Source organism: Geospiza fortis, unplaced genomic scaffold, assembly GCF_000277835.1.
Source record: "Geospiza fortis unplaced genomic scaffold, GeoFor_1.0 scaffold54, whole genome shotgun sequence".
Classification (NCBI taxonomy): Eukaryota; Metazoa; Chordata; class Aves; order Passeriformes; family Thraupidae; genus Geospiza; species Geospiza fortis.
The window spans coordinates 15,546,423-15,562,288 of NW_005054301.1; the positions used below are offsets into that span (position 1 = coordinate 15,546,423).

The 15,866-nt window shown below is 35.2% G+C and overlaps 1 protein-coding gene across 1 annotated transcript in view; it reads left to right on the forward strand.

Moving 5' to 3' along the window:
- Positions 1-15,866, forward strand: part of GPHN (gephyrin) — a 195,926-nt gene that overhangs the window by 57,260 nt on the left and 122,800 nt on the right. Inside the window, exon 4 of the mRNA XM_031064763.1 lies at positions 10,138-10,230. Coding sequence (XP_030920623.1) covers positions 10,138-10,230 — 93 coding nt within the window. The remainder of the gene's footprint in view (positions 1-10,137; positions 10,231-15,866) is intronic.

The following is a 15,866-nucleotide window of genomic DNA, read 5'->3' on the forward strand; positions in this document are numbered from 1 at the left end:
TCAGTCTCTAGGGCAGTCAGTTTTTGCTTCTCTCCAGAGTAATGATAGCTAGTAGCATGAAAGTATAATCTAGGCATTCATACTCTATGAGAAAATGATATTGTCTGTATGACATGTTTGTTGTTGCTTTCATCTCAGCTCTCTGAATATTTGTGATGTGTAGTTCCTTTGATTTCTCTCTGTATTATGGTGAGGTTACCAGGTTGCTCTCTCTGAGTACGCTGGTGTTCACACATTTCACAACTCACATCTTCCTAACAGTTGATCAGGATGTATTGAATTGTTCATGATTGTTGTTTCCTACTGTTCATGCAGTGGAAACCACTGTATTACGGTGGTCGCTTCTCCCCTTTTGAGCTCTTTAATTCTTCTGCTTACTCCTTCTGCTTGTGTCTAGCAAAGTGGTACATTTGGAAATAGTTTTCTCAGCCAGCTAGTGAAGTATATTGGTCCTAATAGCTGCTATTTTACATACTACCTATATATGGGCAGAATATCTGTTCTTCAGTCATCTAGGAGTCCTTCTTGAGGTGGTGCTGAAGATCCAGAGTAACAAGAAAATTAGTCCTTCAATACTTATTTCCAGATCTTATGCTTCTTTGAATTTTATACTCTATATTTTTGATTTAATAAGGCCTTTATAATTTCTCTTCAAAGATCCAAGTTTTCTAGTTTGCTTCTTTTCTTGTTGCGCAGTGGGAATATCAAAAAGTTTGGCTGACTTCACATAATAATTGTTTAGGTGCCTTTCTGTCTCTGAGTAGACTCAAGGAATTTCACGTGGCCAAACCAAATTCTGTTAGATCTCTGGACAAACTTAGTATCTATACTGTGTGGTATTTAGACATGTGCTGTAAGGTCACCTGGAGTTCTCTCTTTGCTTTCACCCAGCATTGTCCTAGTCTAATAGGATCCAGGGCTGTTTCAGCCTTCAGTGGAGTGATGCTGCAGTTGTTTGTGGGAGTCCTCAGGCCTTCTCCTGGATGGGAAAAGGGCAAAGGTAACTGATCAGAGTGAGTCATTGTGGGAATGTACATGCAGACTCAAAGAAGAAAGGTTACTCATCAGTAACTGGTGTTCTTTGAGAGGTATAGTCTGCATGTACATTAGTCTCCTACCTGCTTTTCCCCTCTTTCTGAATCTCTTTCAGGTTTGATTGTGCATTTAAGAGGAACTGCAGTGGTGGCAGTGTGTCAATGCCTCAAGCAGGACGAGGGGAGGAGTGGGAGTGCCCCTCCCGGGACACTCCAGGGCAGGCCACAAGCCCACCCACTCTTAGAGTATATGTATGGACTAAGTGTCTCAAAGTACTGCAGCTGTTCATTGGTAGGTAAATTTTCTTTACTGTATTCTCACAGGTAAAGCAGTAGATTTTATTTTTAAAACCAATTTAATTCATTGACTCCATGGATGATATGCATGAACAATACATGGGGGGAAATTTATACCACAAACTTCATTACACTGAGTAGCTCCCTATCTCTCTAATGGTTTCATCTCTTGTCTTTCCCCGCATCCTAACCTTATTTAGATACTTAAATATCTTCATTCTATTAAATTTGTCATTTCCATTGAGAGCTACATGAAAACTTGAGATCATCTAAGTTGTAACATAATTTAAAAAATAAAATAATGTCGTTCACAATTATAGCTAAGTGTGCAAAGTAACATGTAAGATTGTATTTACTATTAGAAAATGAGGCTAGAAATGGAACTGGATTCTGTAAGAATCAGTTTCATTTATACTAGTGTACTGATCTTTAAAATTTCTTTGTTGCAGGAAAGCCAACATTTGAGTTTAAACATTTTTTCCACAGCTGACCTCATGAGATTTTTTCTTTTTTATCATAGAAACCTTGTAGTAATTTTCTAATTCACTGCACTTCCTGCCAATTAAACAAGTAGACATGGGGTATAACCTAGCTTGAACTGGAGATGTACTTGTCCCTGCATGCAAATATGGGACAAGAATTTGCACATGCAAATTCTGCAAATGATTATTTTCAAGTGAGTTGAAGGCTGTTACAGAAATATGATTCTGAGGCATTTGTACTGGGACTTATCTGAGATCTGTCACCTTTCCAAATACGGTGGATGTGTTTTTACCAGTTCCTTAAGGTTGCAATAATTAATGTTGCCTTGGCAGCTCAAAGAAATTTACAGTTGGTTTTCCGTCACTTTGCCTTTTCCATAAGATTAAGGTGTAATTTATCTGGGCTTAGTTACAGCCTGCAAACTTTGCTGAAGCTTCTGGTCTGTGGTACATGAGATACATGTGCCATAGGTATTGGTACACATACAGAAAATATTATGAAGAGCTCTAGTTTTAGGAAGTAACTGACTTGTGTGTAATATCAAGCTGCCTTTGCACATTCTAAGAAGAAAACCCGAAGTATAGTTTTCTAAACAACCTTAGATGAACACTATATGTATGCAAAGGGGAAGAAAATGTGGGAAAAGGCATCTTGTTGTGCCCAATAATCTGAATTTTGTGGCTCCAAAACCAAGCATTTATTCTTGTGATAACAGGTCTTTGAAGTGCTGTTTTAATTTAAGAACAGTTAAAAAATTGAGTGAGACAGTTTCTATCTGTAGTTAGTAAATAGTATTGGATTCATTTATTTGGTTTTATGCTTTCTTTTTCCTTTTCATTTCAGTTGCTATTTAGCTTCTACTGTTGTTAGCTTGTATAATCACAAAAAAAAAAAACCCTCAAGATTCTGAGTAGGAAAAGTGATACTGGCAAGGAGGCATTATGTCTTTTCTTAAGTTTTTAATTGTTTTCAATTCTTAAGAAAACCAGAATTTTCATAACTCTGTAATATTTATTTTAGTGAGTAAATACTGTATTTTAGAGAGAGGCCTTTTATGCATGGCAGAAATGAGACACACTGAACTTTGGTTCTTTTGTTAATACATTTTTATTAGATAAAAATGAGCACATGCACACATAGGCCCACACTTATGTATATATCTGCCAAATACAGAGTCAACAGTAAAGGTCTTTGTAGACACAGGCACATTTGGAAAGTATCTAATTCTAAGTTCCATCTCTTCCTCCAAGCATCTGTAGAAAGCTGTTATGCCAAGTGCCCAATCCTTTCCTGTGAGTAACCTTAGCCTGGCTCTAGGAGGATCCAGTGACACCAACATTAGATGGGAGCAGATTTTTGTACAAAAGGAAAAGGGTCTTTGTGCCTTTGTGTGCATGTAGGTGCATGGTTTGTTCTGACCTAAATCTACTTGTAGTTTTTAATGCAATTTATTAAATCATACAACAACTCACTATTTTTCTTAATTATAGTACGGCCATACTTAGTATAGACATACTAAGACTAGTATGTCAAGGTAGGTAGCTTGAAATAAGAATCTTTCCTTTGTTTTTCTGAGAGGAAATCAACCTTGTACATGGCCTCAACTGTCTTTACCTCTCTCCATCAAAATAATTAGAAATTCTTTTGCCAATCTCAGCTCTTAAAAGTGTTGGCTCTTCCAGTCATGGTGGTTTGACCAAACACTTCAGTGTTTGCACATCTCTCTGCTAGACTTCCCTTACTTGTTTGCATAGATGAACTCTGTTGATGATTGCACTTCAGAACCTACTTTTTTTTTTCCCCTCTGTTTTCGGGCTAATTACCTTGAATAGTAGGTTTTAGAAGACATGAAGTACTTTTTTAAAAAGTCCATGTTACAGACTGCATTGGTATGTTGAACCTTGAAATACTTGATAGCTGCAATTTACTTTAAATGGAGAATGCCTGTAATTAAATTTCCATTTAAAAAGTAAGCCATTTATAGAGTACATTTTTATTCCATTCCTCCTTTAGTTTTGCATTTCAATAAAATAGTTACATTTTTATGACATCTTTTAATACATTAGCTTAGTATTTTAAAAAATAACTGCAACATAACTGTGGTGCTGAAAACTGGAAATTTACCTGTAGAATCTTTGAAAGATGACTTACTGTGTTCTGTAAAATCTCAAAATTTGAAAAGCTGTATTTAGACACAAGGAGATTCATAATTGCATTTCACCCAAGTCTCTTGACTACAGTGATTACACTGAACATATTCCTAACATTTCTCTTACTTTCTGCCTTCTGCTGGTGAGGAAAGGATAAAAGGAATGGAGGCAGTAGAAAACAACACACATGTTTTCATGTTGCTTTAATGTTTAATTTTATGAAATTCTTAAATAATTTTGAAATTGATTCTTGGAAAGTTGGTGCTCCACACATGAGTGTCTTCAAGCCTCCACAATTCATGGAAGCTTTTGAACAATAAGTAAAGGATTGTTAGCATAAGAAATAAAACCCTCACAAGAAGTAGGGCAAAAATATATGAAATTAATTCCAAGAATATACTAACATTTTGAAGACCTTCCCTGCTTTTCAAACTTAATGTTGTACTCCACTCTTTACTTCATTGCCTTTCTTTATGGGTATTCGTGTTCTTGCATAGTCCCCAGTCTATATTTTAAAATAGTGTACAAACCATGATCCACAGAATAGAGAAGATTCAAATTCCTGAATAATACAATGAGGAACAAATGGGTTACTTTAACTTTTCATTCTTCTTTTCTCCTGCTTTGTGTGCTGTGACATGAATTTCTGACTCATGTATGCTCTCTCCTGTCATAGAATCAGTCTTAACTTTAGTGAGCTGGGCTCTGAAGTAGTCTAAGCTACATGACTAAGTAAAGATTGTAATGAGATCTTAATGTGCTAATTCTTATATTCCTGGAACTCAGTGCTTGAAGCTACATCCAGTTTTCCTAGCAAATCTGTGTCTATGCAGAATTTCTCTTCTTTGATCTGTCTTGTCATATTGTCATTCATTATAGTTTCTTCATTGTGATGGTGTTAAATCATCATACATGAAATTTAACTTGTATGCTCTTCAAGCTTGAGCCCAAAAAGTGTGAAAGAAAAATAGATTGTTATTTATTATGGCTTTTTATATATTAATATTGTTTAATTTAACTTGTTTTGCTAAGGAAAGTTATCACTATTCATTGAAAAATATACTGTTCTATGTTTCTCCTTGCATTTAAAAATGCATTTTCCTAAAGTAAACAGGATTTGCTTGCAAATACAGAATTTACATAATTTTACAAAGCTTGTAATTTTGAGATCTGCTCTGGAGAACACAGACTTCTGCATCTCTGAAGACTATCAGTAGTTTGTCCTGGGAGGCACAGTGATCTTTTAAGTCACATGAAGTTGTTTTGGGAATACTTCTGGATAGTATGCATGTCTGTAAACGAGCTTATACTGACTTACCTATTCTTCAAAGTCCAATGTAAATAAACGTATATTTTTTCCATAATTAAGTTTCATATTTAACACTTATATTTGTTCAGCAGTTTAAATTTTTACATATTTTACTTACTGTGTGATTAGTGATGCATATAAGGTGAAATAACTTCACAATTGCACTGTGCTGGAAAAATCTAGCATGGGCCAAAATGCCAAACATCTTTGTTAACTATGGAATTAAGAATTGTTTAACTAGTTTCAATACTGAATATAGAATGAAGGAATTCTGTATGGATTCATTGGATTCATTATGAAATCCTGCCCTGTTTACACTGTTTTTAGCATTTCCCTGTTCTTTCTGGATGTTTTAAATTACAACAGTGTACATGCCGTGTTCTAGTGGCTATGGTGTATGAAAATATGTATGTGTATTGAGAATTATTTTTACAAACCTTGTATTGTGAAGTAAATTATGTATTGATCAGAAAAACGTATACGTGTTTATCTAAATGGTAAGCGCCAGAATATTGACTTGAAGGAAGATATGCTAGTAATTTTGGAAGCATAAACATGTGGGAGTGTTACCACACTCTCAGAGCAGTGATGGCAAAAATAGGACAATAAAAAACAGGCAAGACGTGCCATTGACTGTAGCATCATAGAAAAGGAAAAGTCATCAGGACTTCACCTTTTCTGTGTAGGCATTTAATCTGATGCACAATTACCACTTAATCTGATGCACAATGACCGTTTTCATGTGCTTTGTAGTGTTTCTGCTCCAGTTAAGGCTTGTAGTCTCAATATATATGTGGAAAACCACCCGACAGTAGTGCTAGGAGGACTGGAGGAGACTTGCAGCCTGTCTCAAGTTTAAATTTCTGGCTAAGATAAGTGATCCCCAAACCTTAGTTATCTTGAAAGACCAGGGCATTGTTTCTCTCTCAGAAAGGAATCCCTATTTGTTTTTCCAGTTCACTTACACAGAGATTAAAGGATGGAAGTGTGAAATAGCTCAATTCCCTGTCTATTGTAATTGTGTATCCTCTGATCTGGTTTCTTGTGTATCATGGTGGGGCATTATCCCACAGAAATTATTAGTGAAGAAGAGTTACTAGAAATACAGCAATACCTAGTGATAATCATGAAGAGTTGCTGGACAACCATACCAAATTAAAGCGCGGTGTATTTTCTCTCTCTTGAACCCTGTAGATCAAGGCAGGGTGATGTAGGGAAGAGCCTGAGCCCTGGACTAGTTTTAAATACAAAAAGAAGTTACCAAAATTTTGTGGCTTGCTCATTGCAGCTTAGACTAATGGCAGGTTTGCATCTTGGACATGGAGATGCTTAAGTTAGCTCCACAGAAAGAAATATGTCTGTGAGTGTTCAAATTGTTCCCTGACTGAAATGTCAGGGAGCACTAGCTTAGGTGTGGTGCCACCAGAATGCATCTGTACAGCTTTTGGGCTTAGTGTATCCTGATGTGGTGGTGCCTTTATGAATTTGCAAGCATGTACCTGCCAAATACATGGGGTCTCTGCACTGAGCCACATCTGTAGACATTTTTTCCATGAGGTAATGATCTTTATTGGTCTTTAAATCAATAAATTTACATGTGAAAGACTAAGAACTCAGAGAAAAAATGAGGCAAGATTTTTCTGCACTGGTAAAATTAACACTGGTCATGAGAAAATTCAAGCATCATAAACAAAGTTTTTGTTGAGTAGTGTTATAATTGAAGTCGTTTCAATATTGGGCAGTGCATAGGAAGCCCAATGAATAGTTCCAGGTTGTGGGAGAGAGGGAACTGGCAGAAGCAAGAGCTCTTTAGAGCAAGAGATGGAAAGAGGTTGTTTGTTATACCTAAGGATTTCTTACTCATTTGAATGAGGGAAATTTAAATGTATTTGAGAGAGAAAATATGAGAAATTAGGTAAAGAGGACAGGGAACTAGATCTAATCTAAAGCTTAAGGAGACAACTGGCCTGACATTTTACTTCTGTGCCTCAGAAAGACATAATGAATACAATTATTTTAGGACTTCAGTGAAATCTGAAATGGTTGCATCCTTTTGAAATAAAATTATTTGTGGGGGAACTATCTGTAATGATTTCATTTCTGTTACACCTTGACCCTGGAAAATAACTGATAAAGCCTAATTTAGGATACTAATTGTCAAAAGTATTAAGCTATTTATTGAATGGGGTTTTTTCCCCCCTGGAGTTCTGTAGCTTTGTTCTGGCTTTTTAAAACTTGGTGGTAATTTTACTGAACTGTTTTCAGAGCCAGCTACTGTATTTTGTATCCATCAGCATCATTCCATTGGCTTGGATGAAATAATAGTGCTTTACATAATCAGTTGACCTAGCCATTTTCTCTCAAAAGCTTATCATCAGTGAAACAATAGAAGAGGAGAAATACACATAAAAATATTAAATGGAATTTTCTTTGGTTGAAATGTTATATAATAATTTTGCTTGTGTAGCATCAGTAAAGCCAAATATCACGTCACTTGCCTAGAGAAATCTTCATTTGAAGACAGAGAAAATTCATTTCCCTGCAAAGCCAGTACAGAATCTACCTGTTCTGAGTCCACAATTTGTTCATAATTGATGAGCATGGGGCTTCCTTTTTAAGATACTTTTACAGCAATGAGAATATTTCATGGGACACAGTTTTTTTGGGTTAGAGAGAAAATAAATAAGCTGAATGTAAGCCTTGGGTATTTTTCCATGGTTTTAAAATATCTAAGTGATGAATTTGCACTTCTAAAGTACAATGAAACCCAAACTCACTGCCTTGTAGTTAAAGGTCTTCTACTTGAAAGCTTAAAAGTTTCTTTACTATAACTAGAACTTGATGGAGAATTCTATCTAGGAGTCTGCCAAGGTACTCTGATGCAGTAGCAGGAATAGGCACTTAATTATTGCTTGATTTAATTGAAGAGTTAGGGTATTAATTTCTTTAGTTTTTTGTAGGATATCACATGACTTTTTCTCCCCTCATTAATGGAAGTATTACTGAACTGTAGCAAAATAAGAACAGAGGAAGGATCTATTTTCTTGTTACAAGAAGTTAGGCAGGTTTTATTTTATCCAAAGCTAAATTATGCTTTTAAAAAAACAAACCAAACCCCAAAAATCTATCCATCCTGTTTTCTATAGGAAGATTTTTCCCTGACCATATTAATTTTTGAAATAAATGCAATATTCAGGTCTAACTTTGCCAAAAACTGAGCTTCTCCAAACTGTTCTCTGAAATGTGTACCTGTTTAAGTCAAAACAAATATTTCTAGATGATAGAGATGCCACCTATTTGAAAGAAATTTCCTAATGTGTAACTATGTTATTGAAGCAAAGAATTTTAAGACCTAAAATCCTTTTACTACCATAATTCACATTTTTTTCAAAATGTAACACAAGAGCTATGGTTACTAGTTCATTTATTTATGTACAACTTTGAGGCATTATCCTTGTTCCTTTCCCAAGCTTATTTGAAATGTTCATATAACAAACTTCTGGTATGTTCACTTACAACCCGGTGAATTAGAGAGTTTTTCTCCAAAGGGGTAGAGTAAACAGATGAATGTGATTTTAATAAAGACAAGAGAGAATACAAAAGAGGAAGTGGAAGTAATGAGTAAAGAAAGGAGAAATAAAGACAGAACCTTTGGTTTTGCCGCTTCTTCAAGTAATCCTTGGATGTATTGGTGTAGTGGGGCTTGCAGTCAGACATAGGTTTATTCTAGCACGAATTTTTAGGTGTCTGTATATGATCCTTCTGTTAAATGGGAGTTGCATAGCAGTACTAGGCCTGCAAAAATACAGCTGAGGATTACCTAAATTGGTTGTACTTTTTCAATTGTTCCAGACATTTTATTTTAAGCTTTTTAAGCCGGTATATTTCTCAGAGCTAATTTTGTGATAAATAATAAGCTTTAAGCCAACAATCTCCAAAACTATGTCTTCCTTCCCAATATAATACTTCCAAAACTTAAATTTGCCCTTAACATTTTCAAATAATTTTGTTTCTTTGCTAGAATATGGATAGCTGTCTCAATAACTGATATGATCTGTGTAGATGATACTTTATTGTGTAATGAGTGTACTTAAGGTAACACAGTGAATTTTGCACTCCAGGCAGACATACTCCTGCTATGCTGGCCCACAGTCAAGTATGAAGGATAAGTGAGATAATCACATTGAGATTAAATAAGTCTTCTGCTTATGTCAAATTTTTTTCATAGTTTGAAAACTAGTTTAAAAAGTCATTTTTTGAAATGAATATATCAAATCAAATTAAACACTTCTCTAGTATCATGAGTTTTCCAGAATTGTAAGTCATTGAGTTTAAATGACAGATTTCTCAGTCCAGCTTTGGGATGTGTGTAGATCATCACCTGCTGCAGCAAGTGCATTATTGAATCTTTTGGTAGTTAGGCTTACAGATATGTGGTTCTTGGTTTTTTCAGGCTATCAAAAAGTGCAGCATGGAAACCAAAGTTACTGTTACAAGAATCAATTATGTAATCCAAATTAAATTTACATACTCCATTAATGTGTATCAAAGAATATTATATTTATATATTAAAATAAACAATGGTAGAAATTAATAACTGTGAATTCTTGTTTTCCAATTCAGATCAAGAGATAGAGAACTGAATTTCAGTTTCCATTTGCAAAATAATATTATGTAGATACTTGCATTATTCTGTCTTGTCTTGGTTATAAATAGTCGTTTAAAATCTTTGTATAAAAAACCTTGAGTGGTTTATGACCCCCCATATTGTGTGTGTCTCTGTTTTAAGACATTTCAAGTGTTCAGATATTATCTGATATAACCATTTCTTGCTGGATCTGACTGGATTCATGTTCTCTTTCAGGAGACGCTGATAGATTGGTGTGATGAGAAGGAACTTAATTTGATTTTAACAACGGGAGGAACAGGGTTTGCACCGCGAGATGTCACTCCAGAGGTGAGATAGTCCTGGAATAGAAAATATGCCCTTTGGTGCAAAAATGCATGAGTCTGGAGGAGGGGAGGGTGATTTTATTTTCTTTTTTTTATTTTCTCTGTAGCTTTACTTTGCAGTATCTGTGGATGGGTCAAGTGCTACACAACTTGGAATCAGAAAAAAGTAATAGAAAATATAGCGCAAGAGAATTACTCTGACCTTGGGTTCTGACCCAAAACAATTTTCAAACTAAATTGTGATACAGTATAATGGTTTCCCAGTCCCCTCACAAAACAAAATTCTAATGGCTTTGTGGCATCATTTTCCTTAGCACTGCAGTACAACACTGCTAAGCAAAACTTTGTGTGGCTTTTGTTGTGTCTTGTGCAAGGAAGAGTGGGATAAGAGAGATGGATCTGCTTGTCAGAAAAATCTGAACAGGCACAGAGGTGGAGGTAATCTGCACCAGTAAATGTTGCTCATGAAATTTGCCTACATTACACTTACATGAAGCTAAAGTAAGGGGGGAAAATAAGAAGCTTAACCTAATGACCTCATGGCCATAAGTTGTCATGTGAAATGACTGTGTGATTGTTCTTGAAGTATTTTGTTATTTATGATTCCAAATTAACATGAACTTGTAAAATCACATCTTTCAATTGGTGTGATTACATTCACTGAAAGGCAGAACTAAGATTGAGTGAGTTGTGTTTATTTGCACAATTAAACATACCTAGATTTCTCTTAAGTACTCATGTATGTTTTCAATTTCTTAGACTCTCCAGTTGGTTTGAGTTCTTTATAGCATATCTACAATGCTTATTACTTACAAATGTGTTTTGTCACATGCCTGAAGTTCAAAAATTTTTTTCCGTTAGGAATCAAAAAAACATTTTTTAATTTATTGTATAACGTTTGTGTAACTAGAGAAATATGTAAACAAAATGCTCCTGTTCATTACTTCTGATGGAAATAGAAACCTTGAGTAACTAAAACCTGGGGCGACAGTCTGTGTTATCAGGAAATGGGAACAATGTTAAGATGAACGCAGTGTGGTACATAGTGAAACTGAGTTTGCAGCTTATTCCCTTTGCTAAAGCCACCACAAGTGAAAAGTGAGTTGGTTAAATTTGTCTCTTGCTTGCAAACTAACATAATACTTTCAAAGGTTGTGTAACCAGGACTGTGTAGAAGGAGGGATGAATTTCTGCTTCAGTTTTCCTTTGTGCAGGATCAAGCCTAGGCAGCAGTGCCAGACAAAGCATTGTAGCCAGTGCAAAAAATTAGCTGCAGATTCTCAAGCAGCATTTGGGACAAAAAATAAACAAATGAGAACTCTATGCACAAACACCTAGTATTTTCTTTACTCTGCATTGCTGTTACTCATACTAATTAACGCAGGGATGATTTTTTTCATCAGTTTTGATGAGTAAGCCATTCTGATAGTTAGCTGAGTACTTACTGTCTCTGTATAATAAAAACACATTGATATAAAAATCCCTAATAACTTGTACTGAAGAAAAACTGTGTTGTTTTTCACTTAGTTAAGTTGGATTAACTTTAATCACAGTGGAAATGTAGAATCCCAGGTTTATTACAAAGTGGTGATGACAAGCATTTTTCCTATGATAGGATTTATTACATCATTCAGTCAAACAAATGATTTTAAGGGAAGAAAATCAGTTTGCCAGTATGAGTCATACCAAAAACATACTAAGAAGCCTAAGTTTTGTCCCCGTATTTTATGTCTTTTGGGTCAATGAGAAAACCCAAAATGGAAAATTCATTATGTCAACATGAAATGTCCAATAACAAGCCTTTAGGAAGACTTGCATTGATGTAGAAATTGGTTTTCACCCCTTGTGTGTATGGTGTTGGTTCAGCATGCTCTCATCACTGAGCTGGCAATGAAAGTATGTGGTCATGGTATTGTGCTATAGAGATGTCACCTTTAAGATGTTAATTTAAAACTTTTAAGAATTGAATTTGATACTGGAAAATGTTTTACTATTTTTCCTTAGAATAGAGACAGTAGTCTGTTGAATTATACTTGTTCTGGTATGTTTCAGTCCTGCTTCTCCTTAATTCCCCTGTACTTTGGATTAGAAAGCAGGTTTCTCTGTTTCTTTTCTATAGATATATAATTATACATACACAATAAAGGTAGTTCCCAAGAATAATTGCAATCCAAAGACTTAATGTTAATTGACTTTTGTAATTATTGATAAAAATGAAACTAAGTGCCTAGCATAATGTAGCTAAAAATGGCTTCTTGCTATCTCAGAAATATGTAATTAAGCATCCCAAAAAATTGGTAGTTTCCCCACTCACTTTGCCTTTAAACACTGTATCAGAACCATTCCGGGTTATGGCAGTTGCTTCAGTGATGTGTAGTAACATTTTTTCTTGTAATGGAGTAGAAGATTTCAGGAATATTCACAATATCTGATTTTCCTTGCCTGTCTCTGATCCATAAATTTATAGCCTCAGTCTAGTTGGTGTGTGGAGAGGAGCTTTTGAAGTAGTTCCTACGATTCACGTTTTGAGGGGCAAAGGTCAGTTTGCTTAAGCAGTGTGAACATCCTTCACTTTGTTGACTACTAGAAATTATGAAATGCATGTGGATATTTAAAAATCCAAATTCACTCAATGGATGGCTGAATTTGAAAGTAAGTGGTTATAGGCATTACTAGTGAATGCTGGAATTCTTAACTGTTATGGCAGTTGGTGGTAGTTTGCATTTGTACTAAAGCTGAAGTGTAAGCCTAATTTTGTAGCTGCACTTTTTTTTTACAAGGTAATTTTGCATATAATTTATGGGAATAGTCCTTAAATCTCTGCTGGAGTTTGCTCATGCAGTCTGCTTGTTGATTTTAAAAGTGTTTGTACTGGACAGAGATCCAAGTACGGCCCCAGTTTATTTAGGGAACTTTCATTTTGTATTTCCATATGCAAACATTTATTTCTTGGAACTACAATACTTCAGTGGTAGTTCTTACAGAATGTTGATAACAGTATACATTAACTTTTGTGAAAAAAATTAAGTAATGTTGCAGCATTTTTATCAATCACTAGGAACCCTTCTGCAATATTAATGTATTTTCTCTGTTGCTGTTGCTCAGTACAAAGGGAAAGAAAAAATCTCATGTACGTGGGTGCTCTGCTCAGTTTTCTGTCTTCTGTATTTTTACATTTATTCTTTTGTGAAATTGTACATTCAGAAAATTCACTTGTCTGTCTGCTAACAGTCTTCTAGCTGTTTTCTTATCCTTTGTTCTGTGCAAGTCTTGTTTGCCCATCTATGAGACTGATTTTATGTACTTAGATAATAGCAGTGGAAATCAATGTATTGTCCTCATCTGATGATAGACATACTTGAACTGTGTCACAATGTGTATTCACAAGTAGTTCATCCACACTGCAGGTAATTTTGAGCCCTAAGATTTTAAGACAATACTTTATAAAAAACACAGAAGAGCTGTTTTCCAGCATATAACACCAGACAGATGTTTCCTTACAGTCATTTTGAGTGTTCTGGAAAATTTGTGAATCTTCTTTCAGTTCTTGCTGTTTATATTCTTCAATATTTATGGACTGGTTTAAAATTTATTTAGACACATACTTGTTTTCATTTAGTCTGAAAATATATGCATACTTATTTATTCCTTCATCAGAGTTCTGTAAGAACTCATGAAAAGAAATCATTGTTGTCTGGAATTCCCTTATATTTGTCAATGTTTCTGAAAAATCATGCTCAGGATGAACAAATACTCCAAACATACCACACAGAAGCCATGTGTGGATAGAAGAAAGTCTCAATTCTTCTGTAGTATGTCTTTTTATATTCAGTTCAAACTTGCACCAGCATTTTTAAAATTATTGCCAAATGCAAATTTTCTATCATTTGACTCTTCCCCATTCTCTAAGGTATCTCTCATGGATTTTTTTCTTCAAATTACATTTTACTTCTGCAGATTATTTTAATATCTATATTCTTGCATTTCTCTGACTCAAGAAATGTTGGAAGCCCTCTTGAACTCTATTATTTTCAGGTTTTATGTGGTTTTTTTTCTGTTTATTTTCTTCCACTTTAACTTTGTTAATGAAATGAGATGCTTATGACACAATGGGATAGTCATGTTGTACCCATACTCTCACAGCAACACATTCCATCTAAGCAACCCAAATGCACTGAGACTTAAACTTTTCAAATAACAATCTCCGTTCAATAGGCAGCAACTTACACTAGAAATAATATGTAGGAGGTTTTTGTTCTCCCTGGTTCAAATACTGCCTTTCCAGAGCAGCAGCATTTCTAGTATTGTTTATTGTGGATATAGGACTACTTCTGTTCTTCCTCAGCAATATTTTATTACTGGCACTGGACCAAAAGAAAATAATTTCTGTTTTACAAACTGTCACTTCAGGATGGCTCCATAGTGTGGAGGAATGAAGCCTTCATCTCACATGGGACATAAGTAATTTTATGGTAGGAATAATATGAAATTGTACAACCTCTAATAACCCAGGCTAATGTTTCAGTTTTTCACCCTTCAATATTCCAGGTACCCTCCAATTTAATAGCTATTTTAAGAAAATATTTCTGTAGTCTCTTTTAAAACTGTAGCTTTTCATATCTCTTAATAGAGGTCTTACTCTGAGTTAAGTTTGATTTCTGTGGTGAGCGATTGTATAACAACATGTGCTGTGTATGGATGACATCTGACCTTTTGAGGCCTTCATAGTTCTTAGGAAATTGTTTCCAGCCCAGCTTGCTCCCAGAGGGGTGGGCATTACAAAACCTTGCTATGTGCATCTTGTCAAACAAAGGTGCTTAAATGGAGCGGATTGCTCTGTGACAGACCCTTCCAAATTCTCTGCTACTCTTTTGGAAGTTTATCAGCAACTCTGTAAAGTACCATTCCCTTTTTCTTCGTCCTCCAAGCAGTTCCTAGCTTATATGATTAGGTCTTTATCTAGTCTGCTTTTATTTTTCAATAAAATTTATTATTTGATATGCAGTATTTGGTGTTATAAAATTCAAATATATTTATGTGCCATAATGCTTCAATTTAAAAGTATATGTTTAGACTTTTAATCTTTCCTGGAAGGCATGTTATTATAGCAGAATTTATATGTTTAGTCGCAGAACAGTTTTCACTAAACATCTATTACCAGTTTCTTTGAGAAGCAGCAGTATACAAATTATTTGCACCACACAGCACACTGTCAGTTTACAGAAGTACCTGTGTCTTGAGAAATTCCACTCTGATTTAGCTGACTTAAAGGGCTGAAGAGTGCCCTTCTCCTCTACTCTCTCCTCTCTCTCCTCTCTCTTCTCTCTCCTCTTCTCCCCCTTCCCTTCTTTGAGTTTCTCAGGGAAACTTGGTAGCACACCCTCATCACTGAAGGGCTTGGCTGTGCTATCATCAACTGCAGTCACTGCATGGAAACACCTGCAAGCTACTCAGACTCCTTTAGGGAGAAATGTGAGGGGCAAGAAAGGCAGATCCCATTTCAGGTCCATTACTCAACTATCAGAGGTCATCAAAAAAATAAGACCATCAAAAAAAACTATAATACTTGTCTGTATATGGGATTGATGTGTCTAAAATGCAAAGCTGCATATTTTTATTAACATTCCTTTAAAAAAGTTT